This window comes from Sphaeramia orbicularis, chromosome 9 (assembly GCF_902148855.1).
Source record: "Sphaeramia orbicularis chromosome 9, fSphaOr1.1, whole genome shotgun sequence".
NCBI classification, from domain to species: domain Eukaryota; kingdom Metazoa; phylum Chordata; class Actinopteri; order Kurtiformes; family Apogonidae; genus Sphaeramia; species Sphaeramia orbicularis.
Genome location: NC_043965.1, coordinates 33,942,152 through 33,955,462, shown reverse-complemented (window position 1 = coordinate 33,955,462; position 13,311 = coordinate 33,942,152). Strand labels below are relative to the sequence as shown.

The 13,311-nt window shown below is 39.6% G+C and overlaps 1 protein-coding gene across 15 annotated transcripts in view; it reads left to right on the top strand.

The window, feature by feature from the left end:
- The first annotated feature begins 2,306 nt into the window (after positions 1-2,306).
- rimbp2b (RIMS binding protein 2b) overlaps positions 2,307-13,311 on the top strand; it is a 43,967-nt gene continuing 32,962 nt past the window's right edge. For 13 of the 15 annotated variants that reach the window (XR_003936333.1, XM_030144478.1, XM_030144474.1 and 10 more), the window contains exons 1-2: positions 11,462-11,579; positions 11,788-13,055. Coding sequence is in view for 14 of the 15 variants with exons in the window: in XM_030144478.1 (XP_030000338.1) it covers positions 12,954-13,055 (102 nt within the window). In the remaining variant the exon portion in view is untranslated. Of the gene's footprint in view, positions 2,326-8,016; positions 8,107-11,456; positions 11,580-11,787; positions 13,056-13,311 lie in introns of those variants that run through there. The other 2 variants (XM_030144482.1, XM_030144481.1) reach the window with 1 other exon arrangement.

Genomic DNA, 13,311 nt, shown 5'->3' with positions numbered 1-13,311 from the left:
GTTGGGCAAAAGCCATTTGTAATTCTCAAAGCTAAGTTAATCCCTCTCATAGTAATCAGGCCTGAGAAATCTGAGACAGCAGACGAAGCTTCAGTCCATAAGAAAATGAATTAAATGCTGTTGTATTAAGTATGTAAAAATGTTGTGCCTTCTATTAATATGTTGTATAGAACATGTTCCCAAACCTTGGTATTGTAATAGATTTAATGTGTTAGAAATTCCAGTAATGTGATGACTATATCTCTTACTTTTGTTTGTTAGTGTTGTAGTCCTCGAAAGGATAGAAATGCAAGGACACATGCATATGTATAAGTTGAGCAGGATCTCTTGTGGACCAGCTACCATAGATAAAGGGTGAAAGATTTAATCATGCCAACTGTCACTTGCCTCGGGTGAAAAACCACAAGGTTACAGATCATGAAAGGGTCAAAGCTTGTCCCTTCTCCTTCTGCTAGTCCTGTTCTCTGACCTTATTGCTCACTGTTTTATTAAAAATTGTTGGCACTTGAGGGTCAAGAGCAGCAGATGTAGCAAAGTAAAATGCCTTCTATTTGAATGAATTCTAGTAAGTCAAACCCAGCTGTGGGCACCGCTGCAGTCAAGTGCATATTCATGCATCCTCACATGCAGGATGTATTGTAAGCTGAGGGCTTCAGGTGGCTCCACTGGTACTTATTATAGGCTAGTCTTGCTGGAGGACATGTAGAGCCGCACTGCCATGATGTGTGTGTACTAGTAAAACACACTGACACAGTTAAAATCCTGTTTAATTCTTTACACTAATCTTGGAACATCCATCTGCATTTTCACTCCTATCTATAGCAAGGATGTTCCTCACGCACTGATAGGAAACTCAGTCTGCTGATGAACAGAGGATCTGGATGGTGATGTAACACTTTCATATATCCACTGCTGCAAGAACAGTGCAATAGTGGGCTATGTGTTACATTAATATTCATACAGAAGGTGTGCATTACCAGTTTAAAAAGCTATATGATGCAGTGGTGGATGCATCTTATCTTCTAATTAGAGTACAGGCACAAAGAGATGTGACATCTACTGAACAGGGTCACACGCACAAGCAGCTTTGTTCGGGGGGTCCCATGTGTAGCTGTCTGCATCTAGTGTGAAGAGGAGTTCACTGAACAATACTGACAGACTAAAAGGCTCACCTGTAGAAAGTCTGCCAGACTGAAGTCAGACTGTGGCTCTAATTATGAAGAATGAAAAACTTTTTCATTGTTACTTCAGTTAAGGGGGAATTTATTGGTCAGTTCAGTGACAGAGAAGTACCGATGATAAAATATGAGGCATACTGTACATGTGGAAGCATACTGAAATCTTCAATATGTTTCACAGCAGAAAAACAGATTTAATTAGAGCCACTATGGTTCATAGAGTCAGTGCCTCCTATTGTTCATGTAGTTGCTCACTTGTGTCACTTACTTGCAACTGAGCAGTGAGATGATGTCATTAGTATTGGGCATTTCTAACATGATGGGTAAATATGTCTGCTTTGAAAATGGACACAGCAACAGTAAGTGCAAGATGAAACAAGTTGTATAAAGGTTTTCGTTAATAATAAAATATGTAGGAGATAAATACTCAAGTTATGATTCATTAATACTGAAACTTGTCATCATTTTGAAGCTCTTGGCATTTTGTTGACATTATTCGTAACCTGTAGACATTACACTGTTAGTGAAATCCATTAATTTCATTTACTGTAGGTCTGTGAGTTATGGTTTTCTATTCATTTGTTGTGTACATCATCCCTTATTTAGAAGAATTTTTGTGACATATTGTATCACTTAATGAAAATTTTACCCACTAATATAAAATATTGAGTATACTGTTCAAACAAAATACAAATTAAGGCTTTTTTTTATGTTGCCCAACCATAGTAGTTACGTAGAAATCACAACTGCAACAAGATATACTTTAGTTAAGGCTTTTTTATGTTATGTTAGTCCTTGAGGATGATGCATCCTAAAGATTGGAATATCTTTTCAGACTTTTATCTCTATCTACAAATATTTTCAAATGTGCACTCCAATAGATTATTTCCAAGTATCTGTTGCACACACGTAGATGCACATGCTGTAAACTCACACACATAGATACTGCTGAATAATGAAACACTCCCGCTCCATTTCTTTTTGTCTAGTCTCACTCAATTCTCTCAAGAAGCCTCTTTTCCTGACAAACCATCGCAGTCATCCTCTGCTTTTTTTTCTCTTCCCAGGAGACTGAGATCAGCACCAGAAGGAAGGAGTGTGAAGCACTTGAGGCAGAGGTGAAGAAAAAGATCAACAGGTAGACTTGGTTAAGTGCCTCCAAAAATATACCTTGGCCTCTAAGTGAAAAGACGGAGGCTAAAATTGATTTGTACCTGAGAGCCACGCTCGCTATCATCACACACAAATGCCCCCTGAGAATACAAGTGGCGGTCTCTTGTAATGATAGCCTGGTTCTCGGGCGGTGATTATTGAAATTGAAAAATGTGAGCAATTAACTGCAAGTTGCAGTATTTGCGAGTTGGGTTTTGTTTGTGCAGGGAATACATTTGAGAATGAGGGCTACACTGTGAGCAGTAATTATATTCTACTGAGTGTGATCATGCACAAAGTTTACAGTGCTATGTACAATATCAACAATGCGCTATCCTCAGGCTGTGACTTGTATATTAGTTTCTTTTGCAAATACATCTTTTCTTAAAGCTCCTTACAGCCTTGTAGAGCTTTTATGAATAATGTGACCATTGTAGAAGGCCAGACATACAGTATGTTACAAAACCCTTTTATTATCGTACTGTATGTTTTCCCTGGTGCCTCATTTTTTCACAGTGCTCCAGAAATGTCAGTCTGCCTTCTGGGGTGGCCTTGACTCTGGTCACACACAAGGAAAAGGAAAAACAGCCAAGAACTTAAAATATAGAGGGAAAAAAATTACATATTATATGTTTCACGCTCCTATTTTAGCATTTGGATTATTACAACGAACACTGAATAAAACCTCTTTGTGATATGTTACACTTTTTTTTTTTTCCTGTTGTCAATAATACCCTTAAAACTAAACAAGAATTCATATAAAATGTACTACATGCAATAGAGTGTAAGTTTTGATGAACAGGTCCCTGTATTGTGAACAGTATGCATTAAGCAAACAGTGGTTATGTTTTATGGAGGAAGCATATAGGTGGATGTAAACAATACAGGATTAAAAACAAACAGGCTGGAAATGAGAGAAAATGAGTTCCATTTTCATTGTAAAGAAACTGTGTGAACACTGTGGTTAATGGAAACATCTGATACATTATTAGAATTATAACCCTGTATCCTCTGGCCATCACTAATATTCTTTGTAATCTCAGTGGCTGTAGTAGTGGCCCTGTTTGCCTTAAAAAGGAGTGTTATTCCCATAAAGTGATATGAAAGAGTCTAACCTGGTCCTCTAGATTGTACACACACACATTAACATTTCTGTTGGATCCTTTTCAAGCAGTGGGTAGATAGTTTAGCTTTGATAGTCAGGTGGTTTTATAGTTGGAGTCAGCCTTTGCCAAGTAGGCTCAATAAACCACTGACTAAAATACTGTACAAGACACAAAGCAGTAATTACCGTCTACACTTTTCACACAGCAGAGCAACTTCAGAGTAAAGCTTAAGTAAATAACTTGGATCACAGGAGTTTTACTACTACAATTATAAGCCCCTTTTACACAGCAACTCTGTTCCAGGAATATTTTGCCTTTATTCTAGAACGATGTCTGTGTAAATAGTGGGATCATTTGGTCCCACCTCTGTCACGGCTCTGTAACACCTCTGGACATAGTAACAGAGCCATGATAAAGGTGGAATCATGATTCTGGAACGCTGTATAAGAGGAACACCTCTCATTCCGCAACCAAGGTGTGACATTTTGATGGCATATTTTGTGTGCGAACCTTGCGCCGGGGGAATTTAAAAAGGAGTGTGGGCCATGTATACTACACAAACATATCAGCATGACCAGAAAGATGTTGAACTGGGGAGACGCCGAGATTCACCAGCTGTTGTCACTTTGGGTGGAGGACTCTGTCCATGCTAACAATTTTTTGAGGACCAGCACCACTATGCTCGGGGTATTTCCGACACACAAGTTATACGTCACACTACACACTGCACTGCGTCACCGCCCCTTTGATTCCGGAATGCAGGTCTGCTGTGCAGAAGTCCAGCCTGTCTCACCTCTGTTACTCCTTTGGCTTGACTGTGGAAATCAGTCAATGGTGGCAAAAAGGTGAGATCACCATCTCACCTTTTTTCCAAGCTCTCTGTGTAAAAGTGGCTGTAGTGATACTGATAGTGAATGCAGCCCCTTTTCTTTAAAATTATGAATTAATGTACAAGTGGAATGATTTTCCATTTTCTTACAGTGTAGTAAAGTAAAGAGGTAAAACATCTGATACGATAGAATGGCATGTCACAGTTGGGCTCTGCAACAAGGTTTGTGCTTTAGATTTTTAAGTATTTCACTTGATCTCTGGAGAGAATCTAAATGCAGTCATTTCTACAAGGCCTCTGGTTCAGAAGTTGTGAAAACAGTGCAGGCTGTTTTATGATTGACATACAAACTTGTTTTTAGAGGTTAAGAAGAAGATGCAGTGCTGATGGCTTGGAGAGAGGTTTTTCCTTTGAAAGGCAGGAGCTGAAGGGATTCAACAGTATTTAAATGGCACTGTTTGGTCCGAGACTATTTGAATTCATTCCCTCATGCCCTCAAGGCCTCTACTTTAGATGAGCTGTCTTTGTGTGTGGTTCTCTGCCCCAAATAAACACTCCATTAGGACTGTTTTCTTTGCTGCCCTCCTCTCACGTTCTCTGCCCACAGCAGCACTTCCCTCCTCAGCCATTGTCAGCCTGCTGAGTCCGGGGGAAGCTACCCAAAGGACAAACTGTCCCCAAATGGCGTGCAGAAATGGCAGGCTGGTCTCCACAGACTGCAGCACAGCTCTTATCTCCTCCTGCACTGAGCTCTGAGAACAGAGACATAAACACAGACAAGACCAATGAGCGCTTTTGTGAGGGGATAGCGAGTTGACAGTAATGTCACTCCCTGTTTGGTCCAAACTAGCTTACCTCTCTCACTGTTTTTCTCCTTCTTGGTCCTTTTCAGGTCAAAGTAAAGACTCCGCTTACAGCATAAGATGTAGCTGTTAGCGACCCAGTGCAGCTGCTCCGCTGGTAGACTCTTAAAAATCTATTTACCAAACACTGAGAGCTTAGACAGTAACATAAAGTGATTTCACTTACCAAGTATTAATGCCATGTCTCCTCATCGTGAGTTTAGCTGTCGTGTATGTAAACACATAGGCTGAGACACTGAGTGAATGACTAAACATTGGCTTAGCCATCTGGCACCTCCACCTTCCTGGGTATTGACTGTATAAGTACAGACCATCAGCAGGCTATGCCTCCACTAGTATTTAAGGCCTGTTACCATGGCGACAAGCTGTGCCAGGATTGCTCAAATATGTATCAGGGCTAATCGGAGATCAATATCAAGGCAGACAGAAGGCAAACTCAACAAGTTCAAAGACTGTAGTGCGTTGATGTGCTCTCAAATTTAGATCAATAACTCCTGTAAAATGAGTCATTATGAGCTGTTTGTAAACATAAACCCCTTCTGTCAAAAGTGTAATTGGCAGCCATGATTGTTTGGGCTTATGGCATGCATATTTGCAAAAGCAAAATGTGAGACTTCCATTTCAAGATGGACTTTTGGATCTCACACAATAAGTCTTTTAACACTGTGAACATTTTTCACTTCTTTGAGTTGGCTTTGTTGTGATTTCTTACTGCTCTGGCTCTATTTGTGTACTGGATGCTGCTGTTTACATCAGAATCTATATGTACCATGCATCTCTGGTCAGTCTCAATTTAATCATGCATTTGAGTACAGGTAAATTACATTGTAAGCAATTTGTCATCTGCAAATTCACTCAGTGAGTGTATCCTGCTATCATTTATTATGTTTCTATTTAAAGGTCATTGATGTTGCATGCAGCTAGTCATCAGGAGAACATGGTTCAAAGGGTGCAGACATAATGTCTGCAATCGGCATGCATTTAGCCCTTCATTCAGGTGGTCTGTGTCAAGATGATTAGTGCAGTAATGACTGGATACCCTCTCTGTCTTCTATACTGAATAAAACCAGATAATGCTGCTTGGTGAGTTTAAGTCCAGTCTAAGTGGGTGAAATGTCTGCTTGTGTTTTAAATGGCACAGCTGAATCATCTGTCAGGCGTGCAGTAATTAAACGCACAGCTTTTGCACACAAGGCTGAGTCATGTCTGGATAAAACACGACTGCATTTGCAGTTACTCAGGTATTGTGAGCCAATCATTATGTTTCATAGTTTATTGATTAAGAAAAAATCTTCCAGCTCATTAAAAAAAAATACAGTGCAAAACCCAGGCTGCAGTGCATTCAGCGCTGAATTCTCCTTGTCAATGGGCTCAGAGGCTCTTTATGAAAATGTGTTTTGCCAAGGGATTATGACGGAGACGGATCTGTTTAGAGTGTCTCGACAAGACAAAGAAACAGCTGATTCTGTGTTCAAGACAATTTGCTGCACATCACCACATGTGTGCTGTCAAATCCAAATTTCCAAAAAGGATTTTCAATGAGTACGGCAGTCATGTAGAGATACTTAAATCCCCAACAAGCTTGAATTCCACAGGCTTAAGCTCATTGTCTTCATGAGTGTGTAAAATGTGAATACTCTTTTTTTTTTTTTTTTTTTTTTTTCTTTCTGTTGAAATTTGTCCTTCAGAGTGAACACCTGGAGGCTCAGCCAGCTCACATTAGCTGTGAATTGAGGAATCGATGGATATGAATAGGCATGCCGATGCAATCTACTGCTTCTACGGGAAACATTAAAATTGACTGGGTGCAATTGATGCAGGTTGAAATGCCAATATTTTTTGGGATGTGACAGAAATTAAATTAGTGGATAAGTGGCAGATGTGACTTTGGTTCTATCTTCAGGCTATTGTTTACTTATCACTGTTTGTCCTTGACAGTATGTCTCCATTTTAGTGGAAATTATCTGCATTATTAGTACTGTATGGTGTAGTTTGTGCACTACTCTAATATAATGACAGATACAAATCAAGTTTCTTCACATTGTTTTTTCAACCTGCTTAATGAATTCAGTGCTATTTTATTTTGCACAATGTCTACAGTTACATCAACCTCATCCTACCTACTGTTTTATATACACAGTTTGACATGAGGTCAGGTAAATTGTCATATACATTGCCTCTAAAGCTACATCTAAGAAAACTACCCTTTTACATGTCTCTTTACACATATGTACGCACATTTGCAGGTATGTTTCCATGCTTATACCTGCCTCCATTTGCCCTCTGAAACACCCCTCATAAGTAAAACATAAGGAAGAAGCAGCATACCCGCTGTCACTAGCTATTAAGAAGGCTTGTATTTACCGTAAATGTATCATGCATGAGCCAGTGGGTTTTTTGCTCCTGACTGGAACAACACTTGGCCTACAAGCTGCTGTAGCTGCAGTGAAATGCCCATCTCAGAGAATTCTCCGGTTGACACTATAAATTGCCTCCCTGGAACGCCTCTTGACTGTTGATTGAATGTAATTATGTTTTCCCCCTCTGCAATGAGTGTTTTTTTGTTGTCTCCATACATTGTAGAAGAGAATGTGAAAAGAAAGCTGCTTGAATGTTTTGGATCTTCATCGACCCAGACAGAGTGGTACAAAAGACTTCACGTTGAGCTTGTATTATAATATTGTTTTGGCGGGTTATCATGCTGCTGAAACCACAGCTTCTTTTAGTCATGCTTTCTAGAACATGCAAGAGAACCTCGAGCAGTCTTTTGGGTTGAATAATGCATGAGCTATCGTGAACAACACGCTGGGTTTAGTGCTGTATTCTGGTCTAATCATGATGACTTCTTGAGTTTTAAACACTGTTTTCTTTTTGTGTCTTTTGTGTAGGAGAATGAGCTTCAAGATTTTCTCCAAGAAAACAAGCACCTGAACCTACAGTTGTTCAACAGTAGCTACAAGACATCTGAGTATGACAAGGTAAGTGCTGACAAAATATTGTGTTTCAGTGCAAGCTGTATTTGTATCTGTTCTGTCTGTCTTCATTATAGACCTTTGTCTTTCTAGTCCAGCACTGAGTACATTTACATGCATGGTCCTACTCCAGAATTACTCTGACTATGACAATTAGGGGTGTGTATTGGCAAGAATCTGGCGATATGATACAAATCACAATATCAGGATCACCATATGATATATCACGATATATCATGAGACTGTTAAAAAGGCAATTTTGTGTTTGTTTCTTTTTTTTTTAAATGATTATTTCCTGGAAGAATTAAATTAAACCAGAAATATGCACAAATTCAAAACACATTTTCATTTGATCACAACAGGATCTAATGCTATATCACAAAATGTTCCTGTGTTAAAACTTAAATTATGTTTTACAGACGTTACAGATTAAGATCCTGCTCAAATGTTCATATTGTATTAGTTCATAACTAACATCATAACATTATTTTTGTGCAATCCCAACAAAGGAACTAACATCTGCCTCTCTCAGTAAAAAGTGCTTTTAGGATGCTTCAAATAAGCATTATTTAATAAAACAGTGTTAAATAATAATAAATAAGATATAAACAATAAACAAAAATGAACTTCCGCCATATCTGCATTTGAATAAATACCTAAACATCGATACAGTGCTTTTTAATATCGATAGAGTATTGTGAAATGAAATATTGCAATATATTGCAGAACTGATATTTTCTAATTTTTAAAATTTTTTTCTAATTTTCCCCTAATGACAATATTATGAATTATTATGATTATTCCATTTGAAGCATTTTCAAAAGATATATAGGACATGCTGATTTTTATTCCAGTCTTAGAGAGTTGTTTTTCAGCATGTATACAGTGCATTTGCAATGTATATATCAGTTGTGGGTTTTACCGCAGGTTGCATCACTCCTGTTTGTGATCAGCTGGGATAGAAGATCCTCTGTGGTAAAGATGTTAAAATCTGTGCTCCAAAGAAAAATCTATATTTTTTTTTTGCCAGAAGGAGATGTATACCTTCTATTGAACACCATAAAAGGGGATGGCAACAGGTTTTTAGGGTATGGGCAAATGTCAAAAACCTGAAATTTTTAACACAGTCACATTGGAACAGTTTCCTATTTTGTACATATACTTGGTCATTGATTATTTTCCCAGGTTACACTAAACCTATTTCCCTAGTGTGCCATATAAACTGCAGATGTGTTCAAGATTTCCATTTTTTCAGCTGATGATTCTATTAAAATATCTTCACCTTCCTTTTGGCCCAAAGACCTGAGAGGCCTTCTGAGCTGATAACACAAAGGTAGAGTAGATCAACAAACAAAGAAGAGAAGGCCTCCCTTTATAGACAGGGAGGTAATTTCCTGGTGGAGCTGATTGTCAGGCAGTTGTCATGGGGTTGAAAAAAAGGTGGGTTTGTGGTTATGGATGTCTTATCAGACGCCGTTTGGCTCCTGAAGCAGCTTTCATGAACTGTTATCACTCTGACGGATATGAGAGCAGTACTCTGCAGGGCAATGCGGATATTAGCCCTCGCTCCCACCAACCGTGTTCAGATCCCTATCGTCTCTGAATGAACTAGGAGGGGTTACAAACAGCACCTCCCTCTATCTGTAATAGTCTATTGACCCGCTTGTGCTGAGTCCAGTACAGTTTTTGTTTAATCGGTCTACATTAGGTCTTGACAGTGGCTCCTATTCACATGGGTAGTTTTAAGTATGTGAAGTCGGACTGCTCAGACGCTGGTTTCTGTTTGTGTTGTGCTTTACTGGTACTCTCTGTTGAAACGCCCCTCTCAAAGCATCATTAGTCATTGATGGCATCTCTGAGGAAGAGAACTTACCACATTACAGCTGCAGGAACCCGTTAACCTTTTTGTTGATTAGGGGCATTTTAAAAGCTGATGGAACTACACTGCCTTTTAAGCAACAATACAACTGGTCTGTAGGGAGACAAAATATGAAGAATACGCAGAAATAGAAATGGCCATGTTTTCAAATGCTATTCACAGTGGCAGTTTAAGCCTCATTGGTGTTGAATTGCTGTACAATCTTAGTACAATGCCTAAATGTTGCATTCAATTGAATACTTAGTGCTCAGTTAACAATGAACCATGAATAATGCATAAATGTTTTGGTCTGCAGCCATGGGAGTGGGTGAATTATGTTACTCTTGTATTATTTCAATATTTGAAAGTCTTTTATCACCAAAACCAGCCAGTTCTGATGTCTGGCCTATTACAATTTCTGGCTGTTTCCAAAACTTGGAATGCTTTATATGGCATTAAAGCAAATCTTCTTTTTATGCAGTATGTTGTTTTAAAATGTACTATGAATACCCAAAAAATTGGACCTTATTATGTTTAGTTGTTGGTGATGTGTTGTCAACAAGCTGTGTTTCAGTGTGGAATTGTTAGACTTTTTATTTTGGTATTGGATTACACATAAGTATAAAAATAACCTGATGTGAGTACATAGTAACAGTTTTGACATGTTGATCTGCCTACATTGTGTATATAAAACATCTGCAGTCTTTGTGAAAGGTTCAGTATACATTTAACCTAAGCAACCTACCTAGTGTTATGATTTGTCAGGTGCTGACACTGTAACACTCTCCTCTATTAACTGTCCCTCTGAGGGAATTAAGGTAAATTTTGGCTGGAGCTAATTAGCTCGTGTATCATTTTGCTGCATTGTCTTCTGCCTAGCATGACCCTGCAGTGATTATGTTATTGCAATTACAGCTAATGCCCTTGAAGTAAGTTTTGTATTGCCAGCATAATCACTTTGGGCAGAGATGGCACAGATGTTGAGCAGTCATTAATTTGTCTACACAGGAGGAAAAAAAAAAAAAAAAAAGACATGGTCACTTGTTACAGGGGTAAATAAATCAGTAAATTAACTCCATATTCATTTATTTATGTTCTCTATTAACTTATATATGTGAAAACACTCAACAAAGAGGTAGCAACATTTGATTTTTTTTTTTTTTTATCCCTGTTATAGATTTCTGAGTCAAAGGAAGGTGACAGTTCTCTGAATTGACCCTGAAGCTTAAATGCTTGTAAAAGTGGCAGATCAGGAAAGACACTGGTCATGCATAGTGTCTCGAAAGGCAAATACAGTCTTGGGATTCAATAGAAAACTCTGGCTTCATGTCTGATACCATGGACACTGTGAAACCACAAACAAAAATTAAATGTTGAGAATTTATTCCATTAAAAAGAAAATGTACCGCACCACATCTTGACCATTTGAATTTCAACCATTACCTTTTCAACCATTGTACTCCAAGATATTTTTATTCTTGTCATTTTCTTTGCACAGGTGAAGTCTGAGTATGCCCAGCTCAAAGAAGCACTTTGTGCTGTGACGCAGGAGAGAGATTTAGCCCTGTGGGAGAGGAACCAGCTCCAAGGCAAACTGGAGAACTTAGAGCAGGTGCTTAAGGTGAGGAACCCGGCTCAAAGGGCAGAGCCGACACCATTACGCCTGACTACTTTGTGCATTGTTTGTAGTATGTCTTTCCGGAGTTCCTACTTCAGGTGTTTTTATGGAGCCCAACCCTTTGCCCTTGCCCTACCTGTGCTACACTGCCTCCATCTGGTTATTTTCCGCTATACTGTCTAATGTTCCTGACATGTCTGTTGCCTTCCAGTGTCGTGTTGGGAAGTCTGACCAGGAGCTGTGAAAGAGTAGAAGCTTGGAGCAGTCTGCCCCACCCCTTCCCTTACTATTCCTCCTTTTAATGTGTACCGACTCACCCTGACCTGACCCTTCCCACCTCCCCTTGTCCCTTCTCTCCCTGCTAGAATTATAAGGTATCATCCATCTGTTAGGGAACAGTCCTATTCAGTCCCATTCTGAATGCTTTCTGTCCACCTCAGTGGCTGTGCTTACTTTTCCCTTTATCCCTGGGCTGCTTACCAGACATACACCTGGCCTAGTCACCTGGCTATAAGACCACAGCACTGTGGAATGTGATTTTTGCATGAGGCAGGACAAAGAGTTTGGCTTCATGATGACGGGAGGGGAAGGAAGAGGAGATAGAGACACTGGGTCATCTCTCGCGATGATAATGTCACCTACAAGTTTGATGACATTACCTATCCTGGACCTTAATTTTTACTGGCACGGAAATGTCATCTGCTTCTTTCACCTTACAGTGTTGCAAATATTCACATTAAGTAGGAGTAATAATATGGCTGGATCACATGGGCGTTGTGCACTGTGAAGAGCCCAGCATTCAGTCTGTTGTATTGTATGGCTTCCTTTGTTGTTATGGATGACCACAGACAAGTGAGCACGCTACGGAGTTTGCTCACCCTTTTCATGTAACTTAAAACCCTGTATTGATCATGCAAAGACAACATCGCTGAGGACAGCTTATCAAACAGTACCAGTAACAAGACTTCTAACAGGTATTGTGTTACCTAAAGGGGGCAGCAAACGTGGATTGTTGTCGTTTTTTCACACAGCAAAGCATCTCTAGTCCTCATCCATAAGCACCTCCGTGCACAATTTGATCTGATCTGTGGATCATGTGACATAAACTGTTCTCACATGGCATTTTCTGTGACTTAGTTTATGTCTTTCTTGTATTAAGGGTTTTAAAGTCAGTACACTGTTATCGGGGCTGTGTTTGTGGGATGTGTGTGCACATGTAACACCTGTGTTTTGTCTGAATGTGGAATAGAAGACTGGAGATGCAATTTGTGTTCACTCAGTGCCGCTGGATTTAGTTCCACTAACAGCAGCCCTCTCTATGCTCCCCCACAATCCTCCCCCCTCGGCTCTCCATCCCTGCCCCCCTGCGGACAGCATATGCGCGAGGCTGCGGAGCGGAGGCAGCAGCTAGAGTTGGAGCATGAGCAGGCCTTGGCTGTACTCAATGCAAAGCAGCAGGAGATTGACCTTCTTCAGAAGGTAAGGGAATTCAGGTTGCATAACACTAACAGCACCCAAGGGTCGGGTTTGCTTGTTTGGGCATGCTTATGTGCCCCTGACATGGGTCAAAGAGCTTTTTGTCGACCACCGGTGCGATACATACCGTCAAACAAAGGTGAAAGTCAACTCAAATACTACATTATTAAAATCCAAACAGAAAAGCTTACTTTCCATAGGCAGTGTTGGGAGGATTACCCTTAAAATATATGTCATCACAGATTACACAATACTTGCA